We start from the raw sequence: 15146 nt of genomic DNA, 5'->3' as shown, positions 1-15146 counted from the left end.
GCTACAAGAGTGCCATCTACCGCGAGCAGGTCCCCGAAGTTAGAACAAAACCAACCCGCTATCGCAGGGGGCGATGCCGGGAAGAGGCCGGAGCCCCCCGAGCGGGACGCGCCTCCTCCCGCACCCCCCGCCTGCTGCGGGAAGGTGGGTGTGGAGCGATTCGGCCACGCGTGACTTCTGGGGACGTCTGAGAGGAAGGGAGGGAAGGCCACTCGCTCTTCCAGCATAACGACAGGCGGATTAAAATCTCCAGGAGAGCAGCTAGACACCATCTGTTGTTGCTCTGCCCCCTCTTCCCAGCGCTGGCCCTTCCCTCCGCCCCAGCTGGCCAGTCAGCTGGAACCCGAGCCAACGATTCGCAGCCACCTGGTGCTAGACACCTCCCCGCTTGGAAAGGTATCTTGCAAGGGACTGCCTTTATCTTCAACAGAAAGGTGTTCTATTCCGTCTCCCTGCAGGCTAATCTCCTTTCCCCCCACACACACTCTTCTCTCTGCATCTTTTTTCTCCTTAGCTTTCTCAGTTGTTTGCAAGAAAGATGGCAGAGCATCTGTAGCACTATAGGTTCAGAGGGAAAAAAAAAGGCAAAAAGGTGAAGCACCTTTAGGTGATGGTCTCCTTTACAGTGTCAGTCCTTTCATTGGAGAGACTGTGATACTGCTTTCTCTTATCTCTAACAGGGCCTCCCATTGCAGCAGGTCAGCACAGGAAGGGGATATAGGTCCCTGCACAAGGGAGGAAAATAAAGCACAATTATTATCCTTCCTGGGCAGCATAAAGGTTTCAGCAGAAACCTAAAACTGCCTCACTAAAGCAGCAACAGGTTAAGTAACACTACTTGAACAGCAGAGTCTGACTTCAACTGATTAATGTTAGGAAGGATGGTAAGACTAGCTGAGCAAGCTAAAGAAGTATTGTGCTTCTCATTAGAGACACATTTAAGTAATAAAGCTAAGATTGCTCAGGCAATAGTGAAAATTCTTATTATTCTGTTTTGAGATGGTACTGTTAACCTTTAATAAAAGCAACCATTCAATAGTAAGGAAGTGCTGACAAAAAACAAACAAGAAAGCCAACCAAAAAACCACCAACAGCCACATACCAGAAGGCAGAATTTCAGAAAACAGCCTCGGTCACCATTAGTCAAAAGAAAAGAACAAGCCAGTTCATCATTCATATGCCTTTAAAATCTAGAGTCATCTTCTGAAAACTGAGTATTCAGTTTTGAGTCAGCTTTTAATTGAGAGGAAAGCAAAGGTTGACTAACATTTTTAAAGCCTCACATGGGAAGGTAGTATATAGCTTTTTAAAAAAACACTGTGAAGCTATCATAGCTTTCAAAAATTTGCTAAACCATATATGCTTTTATAGAATTCTGTTGAAGTGTCTCACCCTCCAATGGAAACAACTATTACAGTTCAACCTTTTTTCATTTTATTAGCACAAAATCACGTAGAGAGTGAGGACAAAGAGAAACATACACATGTACTTAGAACATGGAAAACTCACTGCACAGATGCAAATGATTTCTTCCTTCCTCAGATCTTACCAGTTACTTCTCTCACCTTGAGTACCAGAACACTGTGCTAGAGCTGGCAAGCTACAAACCCCAATCTTACAAGCCTGCAACACTTCCTTAAAAAAAAAATAAACCCTGCAGTTCCATTACCAAGGGGGTCTCAGCTTAGGTTCAGAACTACAACTGCTATTAAGAGAACTGAACTAGAGCACTTAAATTCCCAAGACTCCTGCTGACTGTGCTTTTGGAGCAGATCCTTTATGTATTTAGTATCATATAACATCTTTGAAACAAAGGAGAAACATTTACACAGCATGTCCATACACCCTAACATTAATGCAAGTATATTCATTTTTACATAGTTCAATGATAATCCATTCTATAAGCACAGAAGCAATCCCATGGTTATTTCTGACCACATAAATACATCAGTTGCAGAGATCTCTTACGGTTACAGATCTTTTGCAGAAACCTTGATAGTAGCACATGTATAGGCAGTTGGTCCAGTGGCAACACCTGTACACACACAGGGACAGGGTACAAAGAGGCAAGATCTTTACAGGCCAGTCACTGAGTTTGCTGCATAGGAAGTGGATGTACACTGTGACATCTGCAGTAATAATACCAATAAGTTAGATTAAAACAGCTCAGATACACCTCCCATAGTATGAAAGCCAGCATTCACAAAATCAGAAAAAACCACTATTCTATTCAGATTGCATGGCAACAAACAAGGTGTTTGCCACAGTACAAAATCAATGCGCTTTCAATGTCCAGTATTATTATTAGGTTGTGGCACACTGATATTTAATTGCCATGCAAGGATAACACCCTCAAACATTTTCCTAGAAATTGTCCTGATTTATTCCAACAGATGGCATTTCAGACATTTCAATTTAGTTAGCTATGCAGTTGTTTGGTGAATAGAATAAATCACACAGATTTATTACATCTATGTTTTTGCAGAAGAGAGCAGGTAGTCTTTGTTTGAATACTTCCCTCCATCAAAGAGGGCAAACCAAGAAGCGTGGTCTGAAAGCAAAGTATTACCATCTCTTAAAATGAAGCTCCAGGTCAGCTCTCCCAACAAACAGAGAATCACTAGAACAGAGCTCTACCTTGCATCCACTTATCACATACAGAATTCATGAGAATACTCTGAGCAAGAACTACTTTATGGAATGATCTGTGAGACCAGCCTCACCAAACAAGAAGCCTGAGTTTCACAAGCCTAAATAACACCACCACTTTTTTTTTTTCCATGACAGAAGGGTAAATGTAAGCAAAAGTGGATATTCTACAGATTAATAAAAAAAGAGTTAAGCAAAGTGACTATTCAGCATTTCACGCAAAACTCAGTAATTTGTAAGTTTTGACCGGGCCATCAGTCAGAGACAGGCTGATGATACAGGACTCCAAACTGAAAAACCACTGCACTTGCAATAATGCTGGTTTCAAACCAGCATTTCTAACTCCACTGGCCTTAATGTATTTTTACAGTAGTTTCAGTTGTCCAACAAGAGTTACAAGCTGCTGTTCGACAGTTAGCACCACTCTTCTCCTGTGAAACATACTTCAGGCTTTCAGACTACTTTTCTCTTGTTCCACAAAGCTTTGGAGTGAAGAGCTGACGAGTCTACCCAAGGTCTTTAGCTCTCCTCTAGACTGCGTTCCTAGGTGTGCCATTGTGAGTCACTGCTTTCATACTGGAGGCGCTTGATTGATGGTTGCAGATTCTGTGGGAGGCAACACCTACTTCAAAGACTTCATGAATGGCTTTGCGGAAGCAATGAAAATTGTAGTCTATCAGACCTGCCAAGAAGGAGGGGGAGGGGAGAGGAAAAACTGTACTCAGCTTGGCACGTTTACTTAGCCAATACAACTTTAAAAAGTGTTTCATTAAATCAACAGCTATTCTGATACTTGTTTTAATATCATTTTGGATTCAGAAGATGTGACAAAGTCTTACTGACGCCAGTATTTATTTAGACTGTTTCACTTTTTAGAAAAAAAAGTACTGATTTGGAATGTAAATTGTTTTCATTATTAAGTAGTGGGTGAGGCGACAACACGAGACTATTCTCTAAACACATGTTGCTACAGCTCAAGCATCACTTTAATGTTATCTTGCACTTTATGTCATTTCTATATATATATTCTGTGATTAGAAAAACTTCAGCTTTTACTGTTTTGAAAATGCCAAGGTAAGTAAGTACCATCACCATTTAAGTCAAATACTTTGCAGTTAGGGCCTACACTTGTTTCTACCCCATAACATATGCGAGACCATTCATACCATGATCTCCTGCAGGTCTAAGCAACTATATAGTGGGTTAGACCTGCAATGTGTTAAATTATTTGTTCTAAGTTCCTACCATATACTGTACTAGCCTGCAACTTTTTATTTCTTCAGTCATACATTTTAAAAGTACATCTTTCCAACAAGTGATAGAGAATATGGCTATTCACAATACAGCAACAGTCAAGCAGAACATAATGTCACTGCATTCTCCTGATTCCCTATAGCAAAGAGTAGCAATACTGGTCACACCAGCTAAACAAGTCATTTCTATACCTATTCCCTAGGAAAGGAAAAAACTCCTCCCACGAGCAATTAAACAAATTTAGGTAAACAAAAAAAAAAAATCAAGGTGACTTGTAAAGTCATATTAATATTTTATAGTTGATAAAAAACATTAGATAAAAGCTGTTCAACGGGGAAAGTCCTTACCTTTGCGCTCAAAACTCTCTTCTCTAAGAATGCAAACTAATGCCAAAAACTTTGTTACTTCCTTTAAGTACAGGACGGTTGTGTTATTGAGCTTGATAATTGCCATTGACTCTTTATCATAAGCACTTCCAGTGCCATCTTCCTTTAACCTAAGAAAGAACGAGTTAACCCAAGACAATCTAGTAGGCATGCATATGTAACTTCAAGACAAATACCTGTTATAAGAACATTATTCATACTGAACTGTGAGCAAGTGAAGAACCTGCAATGCAGGTCTTAATACCATCATAAATAAGACCATTATTACCCCTTAAGTTTCTCAGGAAAGCTAGACCTAAACTGAGTAGAGGCCTTCACTAGATACCATCTATCTTAGATGGGCAGTTGAGAGCAAGCTATCAGCATGCATTACTTGATAACAAACTACAGAGCTGTGGCTGTTTAGTCAATACTGTTTTCAGCTGACAGCTGAGCATTCTTAATAGAGGTAGTAGAATACATTAGTTACAGCAGAGTTTACCTTCAATCCAAAGTGTCTCCCTGAGTTTACAGTGCCACAGTAAGATATCAAGTAACTGGTTTGAAGATTCTAATGCAGGACCTCTATGCAGAAATGTCAGTGGAGTAACATCTCAGTGAAATTACTTTTGGTAAATTAATACAAAGGCTTCCTTAGTGAAGCCAGGGCAGGTGGAAGCATGTGCAATAGGGAGCAGGACACTTCTTGGTCTGAAGCTAAGCTAGCCTGCATTTACAAGAAAAGATTAGGATGCTGCTTTCTATATGCAAGTTGTTAGTGTTGGTTAAATTAGTGTAAAAACAAAAGTTACAGTGCAAGCTACTAAGCACTCAGTCCTGAAACAAAACCCAAAACAGTTACACAACCCTGAGTTGACCCATCAGGAGACAGACCGTTAAACGCTGCCGTATTTCTTGGCAGCACTGTATTTCCAGGCTACAACAAGAGTTCTAAAATAAATCACTGCTTCTCCAGAGCCATTTTAAAAAATCCATTGTGAAGTATAATTCAGCTGTAAATTGTGAGAAACAAGCATTATATGCAACCCTCAGACAAAGTCAGCATAGCCAAGATGACCTCGCAAAAGCTGTTCTGTCCAGATAGCAGCAGGTCTGAAAGCAACGTGACTGCAATTTACACTTACCAGCTACTGCATGCTACTGACCCCAGTTATTTGCAGGTATTATCATACTTGCACCCACCATGCCAAACAAGACACAGCAGTAATCCTATTTTACACAAAACACTTGAATTTTACAAATGTCAGATGGCTGTGTAAGGCCACATAGCAGATGGAAACAAACGGTAGAAATGCTGAACCCAGCTGCTAAATCATTTGGCTTTATTCTAGTTGCTTACAGAACCAGTGGGCTCTACAGACTGACAGCATCCTGCTGGATGGCAAAGCCAGCACCACTTGCACAGTTTGCAGCCTATTCTACTACTTTTAAGGACTTCTTTCCTAAGAGTATTCATCACTTACCCATATATACAGGAAACATCTATCACTACATCAATCATGTCACAGCACAACTCATATGACTGCATGTCCACAGGGGAACTGTCTGTTGCAATGTAGATTTTGCTGACTACATCGAAGAGAAAAGCTTTTTCGATGCCTGAATTCTTCAGAAAGAGAAAGAATTTGGATGAATTTTTTTAAAAAACTGCATTTTAAAAATCTCAAGTAGAATTCATATACTTTCACATTCTTAGCAGCAGGAAATGCTTTAAACGTAACTGATTTAGATGCTTAAGACAGAATCAAGATTCAAAGCATATAATTTACAGGTACAATACCCTTGTTGCTACAGTACAGATCAGTATCACACTCTAGTTGAAAAAAATAAAGTTGGAGACTCGGTTAGAATTCTTTTTTGTTTATTATTTACTGAATCATAATTACAGTTACATTTTACTATGCTTCCAGGACCCAGATTCAGCAGTTTTCCTCTTCTGTGTTTCTATTAACTCCAGAAGAGCCAAATATTCTCATCCACCTGATGGACCAGTCTCAGAGATGAGTTGCTTCATAGCAGTATATTGACAAATTTTACACCTATAGTATCTTGGCAGTTCAGTTTCTGTGTGAGGCAGTTGCCAGGTGTTTTAACATGCAGAGCAAATAAAGCCAGCTTCTAAAATTAGGACTCCATGAAGAGTATCATATTATGGCATTTATGGGTATGGAAAAGCATCAAGAAAATTGTACCATCCCACTTGTAACTGAGCACCTTGGCAAAGTGTGGATGCTCATACAAAGTTCAGAAGCTGTCTGCTGTTAAACAAGTTACCACATACACTGTGGATTTCAGATAAAGCTTAATTTGTATTTATGCACAAGAAGTACTCCTTATCACTTCATCCTAGCTAGTCTGAATACCTAAGGCAGTGTCCCGAGGCCATCCAGACAAACCTTTTTTGCACAGGGCCACACTTTATACCCTCACACCACTGAGCAGGGTGAGCATTACCATGCCTTTATCCACTGGGCCAGGTTATTGCAGACAGTTCTCTACCAACACAGGAGACAAGCACTGTACAGTAGCATGGGGTGACACATCTGACCTGCACAGCTCCTTTTAATCACAACTGTTTTTTTCCATGTTGTCCACATGCCTGTAACAGCCTCACAAAAAAAACTGAAATGAGACGGACTACTTCAGCCTTGTCTCTAGGGTGATATTTTATTTGGTTTAAAGTATAGAGCAGCAAATTTCTATGCCACAAATTCTGTAAGAAACACATACACTAAAAGAACGAGGGCAAAAGCCTCAGGTCACATGAAATAGTGTAGTTCAAGGCCAAGTTCATATTACAAAAAAAGTCACTGATCAGTACAGCTACATTAAACTAATTGCCTTAGCAGACTGAATATATCAACAATCATAACCCACCAAGCTATGCTTTGTCAGTATTTGGAGTAATACACACAAAGCACGCACCAGTACAATCTAGCTGTGGTAAAGAGCTTCTAAAGGAGACAACTGGGCCAGAAGAATACACCAACATGGGTGCCACCTGAATCTTGCAAGGGCAGATCTAAATAGCATTCCTCAGCAGAAGAACTTGCTTTACCATTCCATGTATTTAAAGTTCAAGTGTTAGATTAACACTTACTGATATAAAGATATTTAGCAGATTTTCCAGCGTTGGCAGCTGTGGAATGAGCTTCTGTACCACTTTACTGAAGGCTTCAAATATTGAATGGTCATAGATACTGGTCAAATAAAAGCTGAAATGAGGAGGGAGGGGGAAAAAAAAAATAAATAAAAAATTCAAGAGTATTTCAGAATTGCAAAGGAAATTTAAAGCTGTATTTTCTAACATTCAGGTCTTATGATTTAGCTGCGATGCCTTTATCACAGATACACACGGCTACTGCACCATAACCCAATTTCTGAGTGACTGGAATAAACATGAAACAGAATTCCACCCTCCTCAGGAGATGGCAGAATAGAGAGAAAAATTTGAACATGCTTCACAACACACTTAGCCTAGAGAATGATTACCACAAAGGCGTTAAACGCTCAGCTAGATTTCAGGTCCCACTTTGGGCCTTCCAATTCATTCACACTAACACCAAGAGATACTGGCAATACTTAAAAGCTCCATGAGAATCAAAATAGCAATAAAAACAGAGAAAGGATAGCTTTTTTTAAAGGTGTCGGTAAAAGACACCTTAAAAACAAGCAGAGTATCAAGTGAGAGACTAAGCTTTTAAAACCAGTCAAGCTGAGAAGTCTGTGCTAGTCAGGACAAGAAGGCAGGTGGCTTTCCCCCTCCTTCCCCTGCTCCTCCAGGCCACATGTACAAAATCAACCTGTTAGGCTGAATGAAAAGTGTGCAAAGAGACCTGAATTATCATCAAGTTTATGAATAAATCTGTTGATACAGTAGCCTGCCTTATTTTAGTCAGCCTAACAGCTGAGGCTGCATACAAGAAATACAAAGAAACTTACAAAGCCTTGTCCAGTCCATCCACTATTACACCTAAAAGTCTGTATGCACATCAGCAACAGTTGTAGAATCACTTATGCCAGAATCTTTAACTCACCTAAGGTGAAGTTTTTCGAGCCCAGCATCTGTAAGGTCATCATTAGCCCTCTGATGAATATCCCTCTGAGTTTCTATTTTATGGTCATCCGATAAACCATCAACTTTATGAATAAAAACTTCAAAGTTCATTTCCGGGTTGACCTTGTAGGCTTTTGAAACTGTAATGTGGAGTCTTGTTAAAGCTTCCATGTAGTCATCCTGTAAATCAGTTTGGGCAGGAATGAATTATAAGGCTTTATCTCTGACAACTATTCCATCCTGCACAAGGACAAAATATTTCAGTGCAAGAACTTCACTTCTGGAGCTAAAAAGAAGTATGTGAGAAGAGAATACCTTGGGGTGTCAGAAATCCAGAATCAAGTTGCATTAGATATACAAGGCTCAGCTACACAAAACTAGGCTCTAACAAAAGGCAGGCTATACTTCAACTCCAGCAAAAGGTGCCAGCAATCTCCAAGATGGTCACAATAACCAGCCAGTCTCCCACGGTGTAATCCCTAAATTCGTTAGAAGCTACCAAATACCCAGTAGTACCAGTACTTGAAACTGAGGCCAGAAGAGTGCTGTTATTAAATGAACTCCATAGCAGTCAACAGCAGAGGGAAGGCATCAGACCATCTAGCACAGCAGGTTCTCACTATTATTGTAGAAAAGCTAAGTTCAGAGTACCCACCCCTTTACACTCTCTCCCCAGGAAACGTATGTTCCAGTCACTTCACAAAACTAAAACCCACACATCGAGAGCTGGATTGCCAACATATCCAGATGTTTTGTGAACTTCTTGATCATTCCTCTTGCACAAAAAGCAAAAATAAAACTTCCTTGTGATTATTAGTGATTTGTATTTACCTGGGCATCAATAACGTATATTAGAGCACCTGTTCCTCTGAAGATCATCTCATAATCAAATGTTGGATCAAAAAAATCCATCTGACCAGGAAAATCCCATATTTGGAAATTCACAAATGAACTGTTGGAAATATCATCTTTGTAGATCTTGTTGGTACTTTCCAAAAACAGAGTCTCATTGGGAGACATTTTGTGAAACACCACCTGTTAAAAGAACACAAATAATAGTCTCAACTTTATCTTATTAGAAGAGATTGCTAAACATCCTGTGACCTGAACCTTACAAATAGGTTTGTCCATTCTAAACTGTACAGTTTCCTTTTGGTAAACAGCTTCTCACATCAGCTAAGGAACTAACCTGCCTTCAACCATAATCAAGCAACTGAATCCTGTTAAACCTATTCATAAGTCTGAATACCACTACTGCCTAAAGACAGAGACAACCCAGTTACACTTTCTTCCCCTTCCAAGTCTAACACAGTATTTTCAAATTCTGCTAAATTAGTCAATTTAGATCTGGTATAGAGCCACCCTGTCAATTAAGCAATTGCAAGCTTTTAAGAACAGTTCCTTTCCAGATTTAGACATTCCTAAAGGAAACTTTGCTTTTACTCTGGTGTCAAGTGTTACAACACAATATAATCAGACTGTTACTAAACTACAGTAAAAGTGTACAAAAATAATATCTCAGTTTTAGAAATTCAAATAGCTAGGCAGTTCACAATCTATTAACAACTGAACTATGTTTGCTGACCCTCTCCTTTCAAGAACCCTAAAGAAACTATGAAAGCTTTCAAACTAGCTGGTCAACAGTTTAGCTGCAGTGACAAAAAACATATTCATTGCTAGTATTCAAAGGTCTGCTGGGATTTTGGCCCTTCCCTGAACAAACAAAACTAGTGTGTAACCCCACAGCAAAGCAGCCCCTACAAAAGCAGTCAGTTTGAACAGCTAACATTGCTCTAAAGCAACTCAAAGGCCTATTACAGAAGTTACTACAAACAGGTAAGGTGGTCCAATGCTACAACTGCAAAAAGAATCCTATTTCCTATGTAGCACTTTTAAAAGTTTTACACAGTTGTATAAGTCATCCATTAAAGAGACCCAGCCTAACAATCTGTCAAAAAACCCTGCAAGACAAACAACTCCACACCGAGCACAGTTAATGGATTCTTTAGTGAGGTTCAAAGCAAGTACCTCAGCCTAGATTTTTAAAGCCAAGGGAAAAAAATTCAGTTCCTCAAGGCAAACATTTGAGGAAGTCAGGATCTAAGCGAGGTTTTAAAACAACATGACATTTGCATGGAAAAATAAGAACAGTTCTAGATACATAGTGGCTGTACTGCAAGGACTAGAAATTCCTCAGAATTCAGTGTCTCCCACAGAGAGCAGGACAGAATTATTGCATCCAGTTTAAAGTAAATGAGCCTCTGAGAAGCAACGCCATCATCCACCTTTCCAAAGCACCACATTTCATTGGATTGATGTTCTCCAGCTCTTTTTACACTAATAGAAGAACCAAGATTTGGTAAAATTCCTTTTCTGCTGCCTCTCACTCTTTCTCACTTTACACAGCTTCGACTAAAGCAAATAAAAAGGCTGCAGAAGCATCTGACAGGAAGCAAGCAGCTAACACAGATGCCAAGCAGTTCTGACAAGGCATATGCAGGCAGAGCAGACAAAGCTAGGAATATTCTAAGAATCTACAAAGTTTCATCACTATCATTTTTATCATTCCCAAGTGTTTCTTTTACAATTTCAACATCCAGCAGTCTCATCGACTTCTTGGCAGACTTCCTGCTTTCACCATATTTTAAGAACTTTTCACTGCCAGCTTAAGCATTCCTAGCAGTACACTCAGAATTATTTTTTTTTTTTATCCCTCTGAATTTCCCATGCATACATGACCTGCTGCAATCTTGAGTTTTCAGGATTTTATTATTTCCTGACACGTCATCCTTTTCTCTACAATAAGAATCTGAACTGCAGCAGTTTAGCTGCACTGCTGATGCAGTATTTCTGCAGAGGCAGAGCTGCCTCCATGGTGTTCGGCCTTTTTGCTTTATTCCTGGTTTGGTTGGGTTTTTTTTTAACTCACAATTTCTTTCTGTCTCAATTTTCAACCAGTTACCCTTCCTTGGATCTGCAATCTAAATTTGTCTGACATGTTCATTTCCACTACCTTAACCTTTGAATCGTCTCCCCAGCCACGTTCAGAATTTCACTTCCAGCTGCAATATTGATCCATATAAACAAAATTTCCCAGACTACCAATTAATAATCCTATACATGAAGTGACAAGCACGACTTCCACAATAACCCTACTACAAGAGCTTAAGATCCAATATAACCTGCTACCTCAAGCCAATATAACCTGCTACCTCAAGACACCTTATCAGGTACATTGTAGCAACAGCTACAAACTGCAAGAAAAATATCTAAGGCAGGAAGTGCAAGTTGCTGACAAAGTAACAAATCGACCATAGTTTCCCTTTTTTTGACACTTGAGTAACTGGTTTATACCTGCAAACTCTACATCCTTTCCCTCAGAAAGGAACCAACCAGACCCAGAACTTTTCTAAGAAGCTTCACAGCGCAAATAACCAGATGGGAAAAACCCTTCACTGCTGGTTGTCCCAGGCCACCATGAAGCAATAAAGTCCATACAGCCAAGCAGGCAATTTGCCCTTCAGAAACATCCTGCACATAAAAATAGGCATCTTTACCTAAACATCCAAATGCAGAATGGGTTTTCAAACTCCTTTTTTTTTTTTTTTTTTTTTTTTTCCCCAGTCACAGTAAAGCCTTTTTTTTTCTTGAGGTAATATTAGACTATCTCTATTGCCCTCATGTCCAGAAAGGAATTTGCACAGGCAGATGGAAGCAGGTCCCTGAAAAGAGAGAGAAAAGGTATGCTGTTCAAGACTGTGTTGAGAATCTACTAACTGGAAGCAATCATCTGCTTCACAGGTAACAATGAAAAGCAACTTCCAAAGGACTCCCTAACAGCTGTAAGATGGACAACGATTTTGCCATTCTCACGCTTTTAAGAATCTTTAATTTTGTGGATTTTTTTTAAGCTGCTGTAAGGAATAAGATGGTCTCAGAGCAGCTACCTTTTTTTCCAGAGGAGATCTGGGGAGTGCATGGTGACAAAGGAATAGTGTAAGTACAGTGAAAGGAAGACAGGACAGTTTTTGAAGAAATTCACTGGTTATTAGGAGCACTACATTACATCTTCCTGTGAGATTTTCTAAGTTTACAGCTTGCCACAGAAGCATGACAGACAGCTGGTTCTGACTCCCTATTCCCCAACTCAATTAATTGAAAGAAAAATGAGTATAAATAAAAGTTCTACAGCACTTCCAAGCAAACTTTAAGTTCTACGACACATACAAATTCCTCCCACAATAATATATTTATGCTAACATTATGAAGGCAGAGGAGCAAGTTTGGTGACCATGACAAACAAACCCCACACAACAAAAAAACCCAACAAATAAAAAGAACAAAACAAACAAACAAACAAACAAAACAACCCACAAATAACAAAAGCAGGTACACTGTTTGAACTCTTTCCAGGATGCTATTAGATAAGGACAGCACAGTAAGTCCAGTTATACAAGCCATAAGTCTGCACAAAAAATTGGTTTATAAACTGAAGCAACTGTCACATTCTCAAAATCTTCTAACTTCAATTTGCTACAGAACAGCCACAGGTTGTCCAAAAGAAAAAAAAACAAACCAAAAACTGTCCACAGCACTATTGTTTTTCCTTTTGTAAGATGCCTCCTGTTAATATTACTCTCAGTAAAAGGTTAGAATGGTTTAATAATCCATTGTTTTCACACAAATATCTAAGTTCCTACACAGCCAATACCTTATCATGCACACCTCTACTCTCTGGCAAGGTGACCAACAACTAGTGCCCAGACAGATGGGTCTGGTCTGTTATGACCATTTTTGGACTAGACAGATCTAAAAGCTGGGACGCCGTTGAAAATAAACTTCTTGATACTCCCAAGAGTGTCTCAAATTATTGCCACAGTTAGTTTGCTCAGCCAGCAGCACGATGAGCTCCTAGGTAACAGAACCACAAGTTCTAAATCCTAAGCCACATGGGCAATTGATCAACAAAATATAAATTCTATGTCCTCTGATTGCAAACTCAACGTCACACTGCTCCTTTCCTCTACAGCTACTTGAATGGGTCCTCAGAGAACAGATGCTATCAACCTCAGTCTTTACAAAAGCAAAAAAGTCCAAAAGCTACATTTATAAAGTGACTTGTAAAGTCCTAAAATCTAGCTGCAATACTGCTTCACTCTAGTTTTTAGGGTTCACTTTTTTCAACTTTGGATAATACAATAAGATCTCTAGTGAGAGTCTACAACTGCAGACTCAGACTTTCAGTGCAATCACTGCATTTGCATGCACAGCAGTAATATCGAAAAAAGGCTTATTTGCATAAAGCCTTTACACTGAAGGATTCCACACTTGTATTAGAAGAAAGTTTGAGGCCTGGAAGCGTAGAGCTTCTGAATCATTGCATTTCACTGGTAACACCTTCCCATAAAATCATCACCCAAAAACTTCAAATACAAAACCCACTGAAGAACCAGGATCATTCTTAGTGCTACATTTCTCCTGACCTACATAGCAAGTAAAAAATTTGTTTCATTTTTATTAAGAAATGCAAGCAAGTTCACAAAGCTACCAACAAACCTAACACACCAAAACTGTTTTATTTTCTCCTTGACCAGCTACTCTTGCTTGCCCGGCCTAGAGTACCTGAGGAAACCAAAGGCGCTGGTACAAAAGCAGAAATCTTTTACAAAGGATCAGAAGCCAGAACAACAGCTCAAGCGTTCTCCCGACCGGCGGAGCCAGCTGAACACCACACACCTGCACCGCTCACCCTGCCTTCACATCCGCAAGGAAACACCTCATGACAATTTTTACACCAGTTCCTTCACTTTTTATTTTTGATGCGTCAAAGCGACGAACTACGAAGAGCACAACCTATGCTGCACAACCTCACTCTGGAGCGCGGACGGTCGGGAGCGCCCGTTCTGGGAAGGGTCTTCAGAGAGGAACCTCCCTCAGCCCAACCTGGCCGCTCGCGCCGCGTTAGCAGGAGCCGCCCGAGGAGGACGCAGCCGGGAGGGCTGCGGGCCGGGGCCGCAGCGCCGCCGGCCGCCCCTCACCTTCTGGATGGAGGACTTCCCGCTGCGCCGCAGCCCCATCAGCAGGATCCGCGGCTTGGTGTCCGCCCCGCCCGCGCCGCCGCCAGGCCCGCCCGCGCCGCCGCCGGGCCCGCCGGGCCCCGGGCCTCCCTCCAGCTCCGCCTCCTCCTCCTCCTCCCCGTAGCCGAAGTCCTTGGGAAACGAGTCGGCGGCCCCGAAGCTGCCCCCAACCAGCGCCGGCTCCTCCGCCGCGCCCGCCGCGCCCGCCCCGCCGAACTGCAGCGCCATGTCCGCCCGCGCCCTCCGCCCGCCCCGCGGCCCCGCCCGGCCCCGCCGGCCCGCGATTGGCTGGGCCCGGGCCCCGCCGGCCCGCGATTGGCTGGGCCCGGGCCCCGCCGGCCCGCGATTGGCTGGGCCCGAGCCCCGCCGGCCCGCGATTGGCTGGGCCCGGGCGCCGGGCGCCCATTGGCCGGCCCGGCAGCGGGGCCCGGCCCCGGTCACGCGCCCGGTCAGCTGACGGCGCCGCACGCGAGGGAAGCGGCGGCTCCGCGCCCGCCGCGCGTTACCGAGAGCGGCGGCCTCACCCCTCCCAGAGCCCCTTTTTACGGGCAGCACCCGCACGGCCACGGAACTCGGCTGAGTTCGAACAAAAATCTCTTTCATTACAGTCCCAACTGAAGGCTCACAAGACCAGGCGGCTCTCGGAGCGCAAAGTCAGTTGTGGAAAGCGGGTCCGTTACTGCTCTCTCGGCCTGCGACAGCCTCGACCCAGCCCCTCCCCTG

The 15146-nt window shown here is 41.9% G+C and overlaps 1 protein-coding gene across 1 annotated transcript; it reads right to left on the bottom strand.

Moving 5' to 3' along the window:
- Positions 1–1417: 1417 nt before the first annotated feature.
- Positions 1418–14677, bottom strand: RRAGC (Ras related GTP binding C). The gene is made up of 7 exons (XM_051637996.1): positions 14385–14677; positions 9178–9381; positions 8327–8526; positions 7390–7504; positions 5753–5895; positions 4251–4399; positions 1418–3331 (listed from the first exon to the last, which is right to left on the bottom strand). The coding sequence occupies exons 1-7, from the start codon at positions 14649–14651 to the stop codon at positions 3180–3182; spliced, it is 1230 nt and encodes a 409-aa protein (XP_051493956.1). The 5' UTR covers positions 14652–14677; the 3' UTR covers positions 1418–3179.
- Between the last annotated feature and the right edge of the window lie 469 nt (positions 14678–15146).

The sequence above is a fragment of the Apus apus genome, chromosome 21 (assembly GCF_020740795.1).
Source record: "Apus apus isolate bApuApu2 chromosome 21, bApuApu2.pri.cur, whole genome shotgun sequence".
NCBI lineage: Eukaryota > Metazoa > Chordata > Aves > Apodiformes > Apodidae > Apus > Apus apus.
Note: the sequence above shows the minus strand (reverse complement) of the source record. Positions and strands in the feature narration are given on the sequence as shown.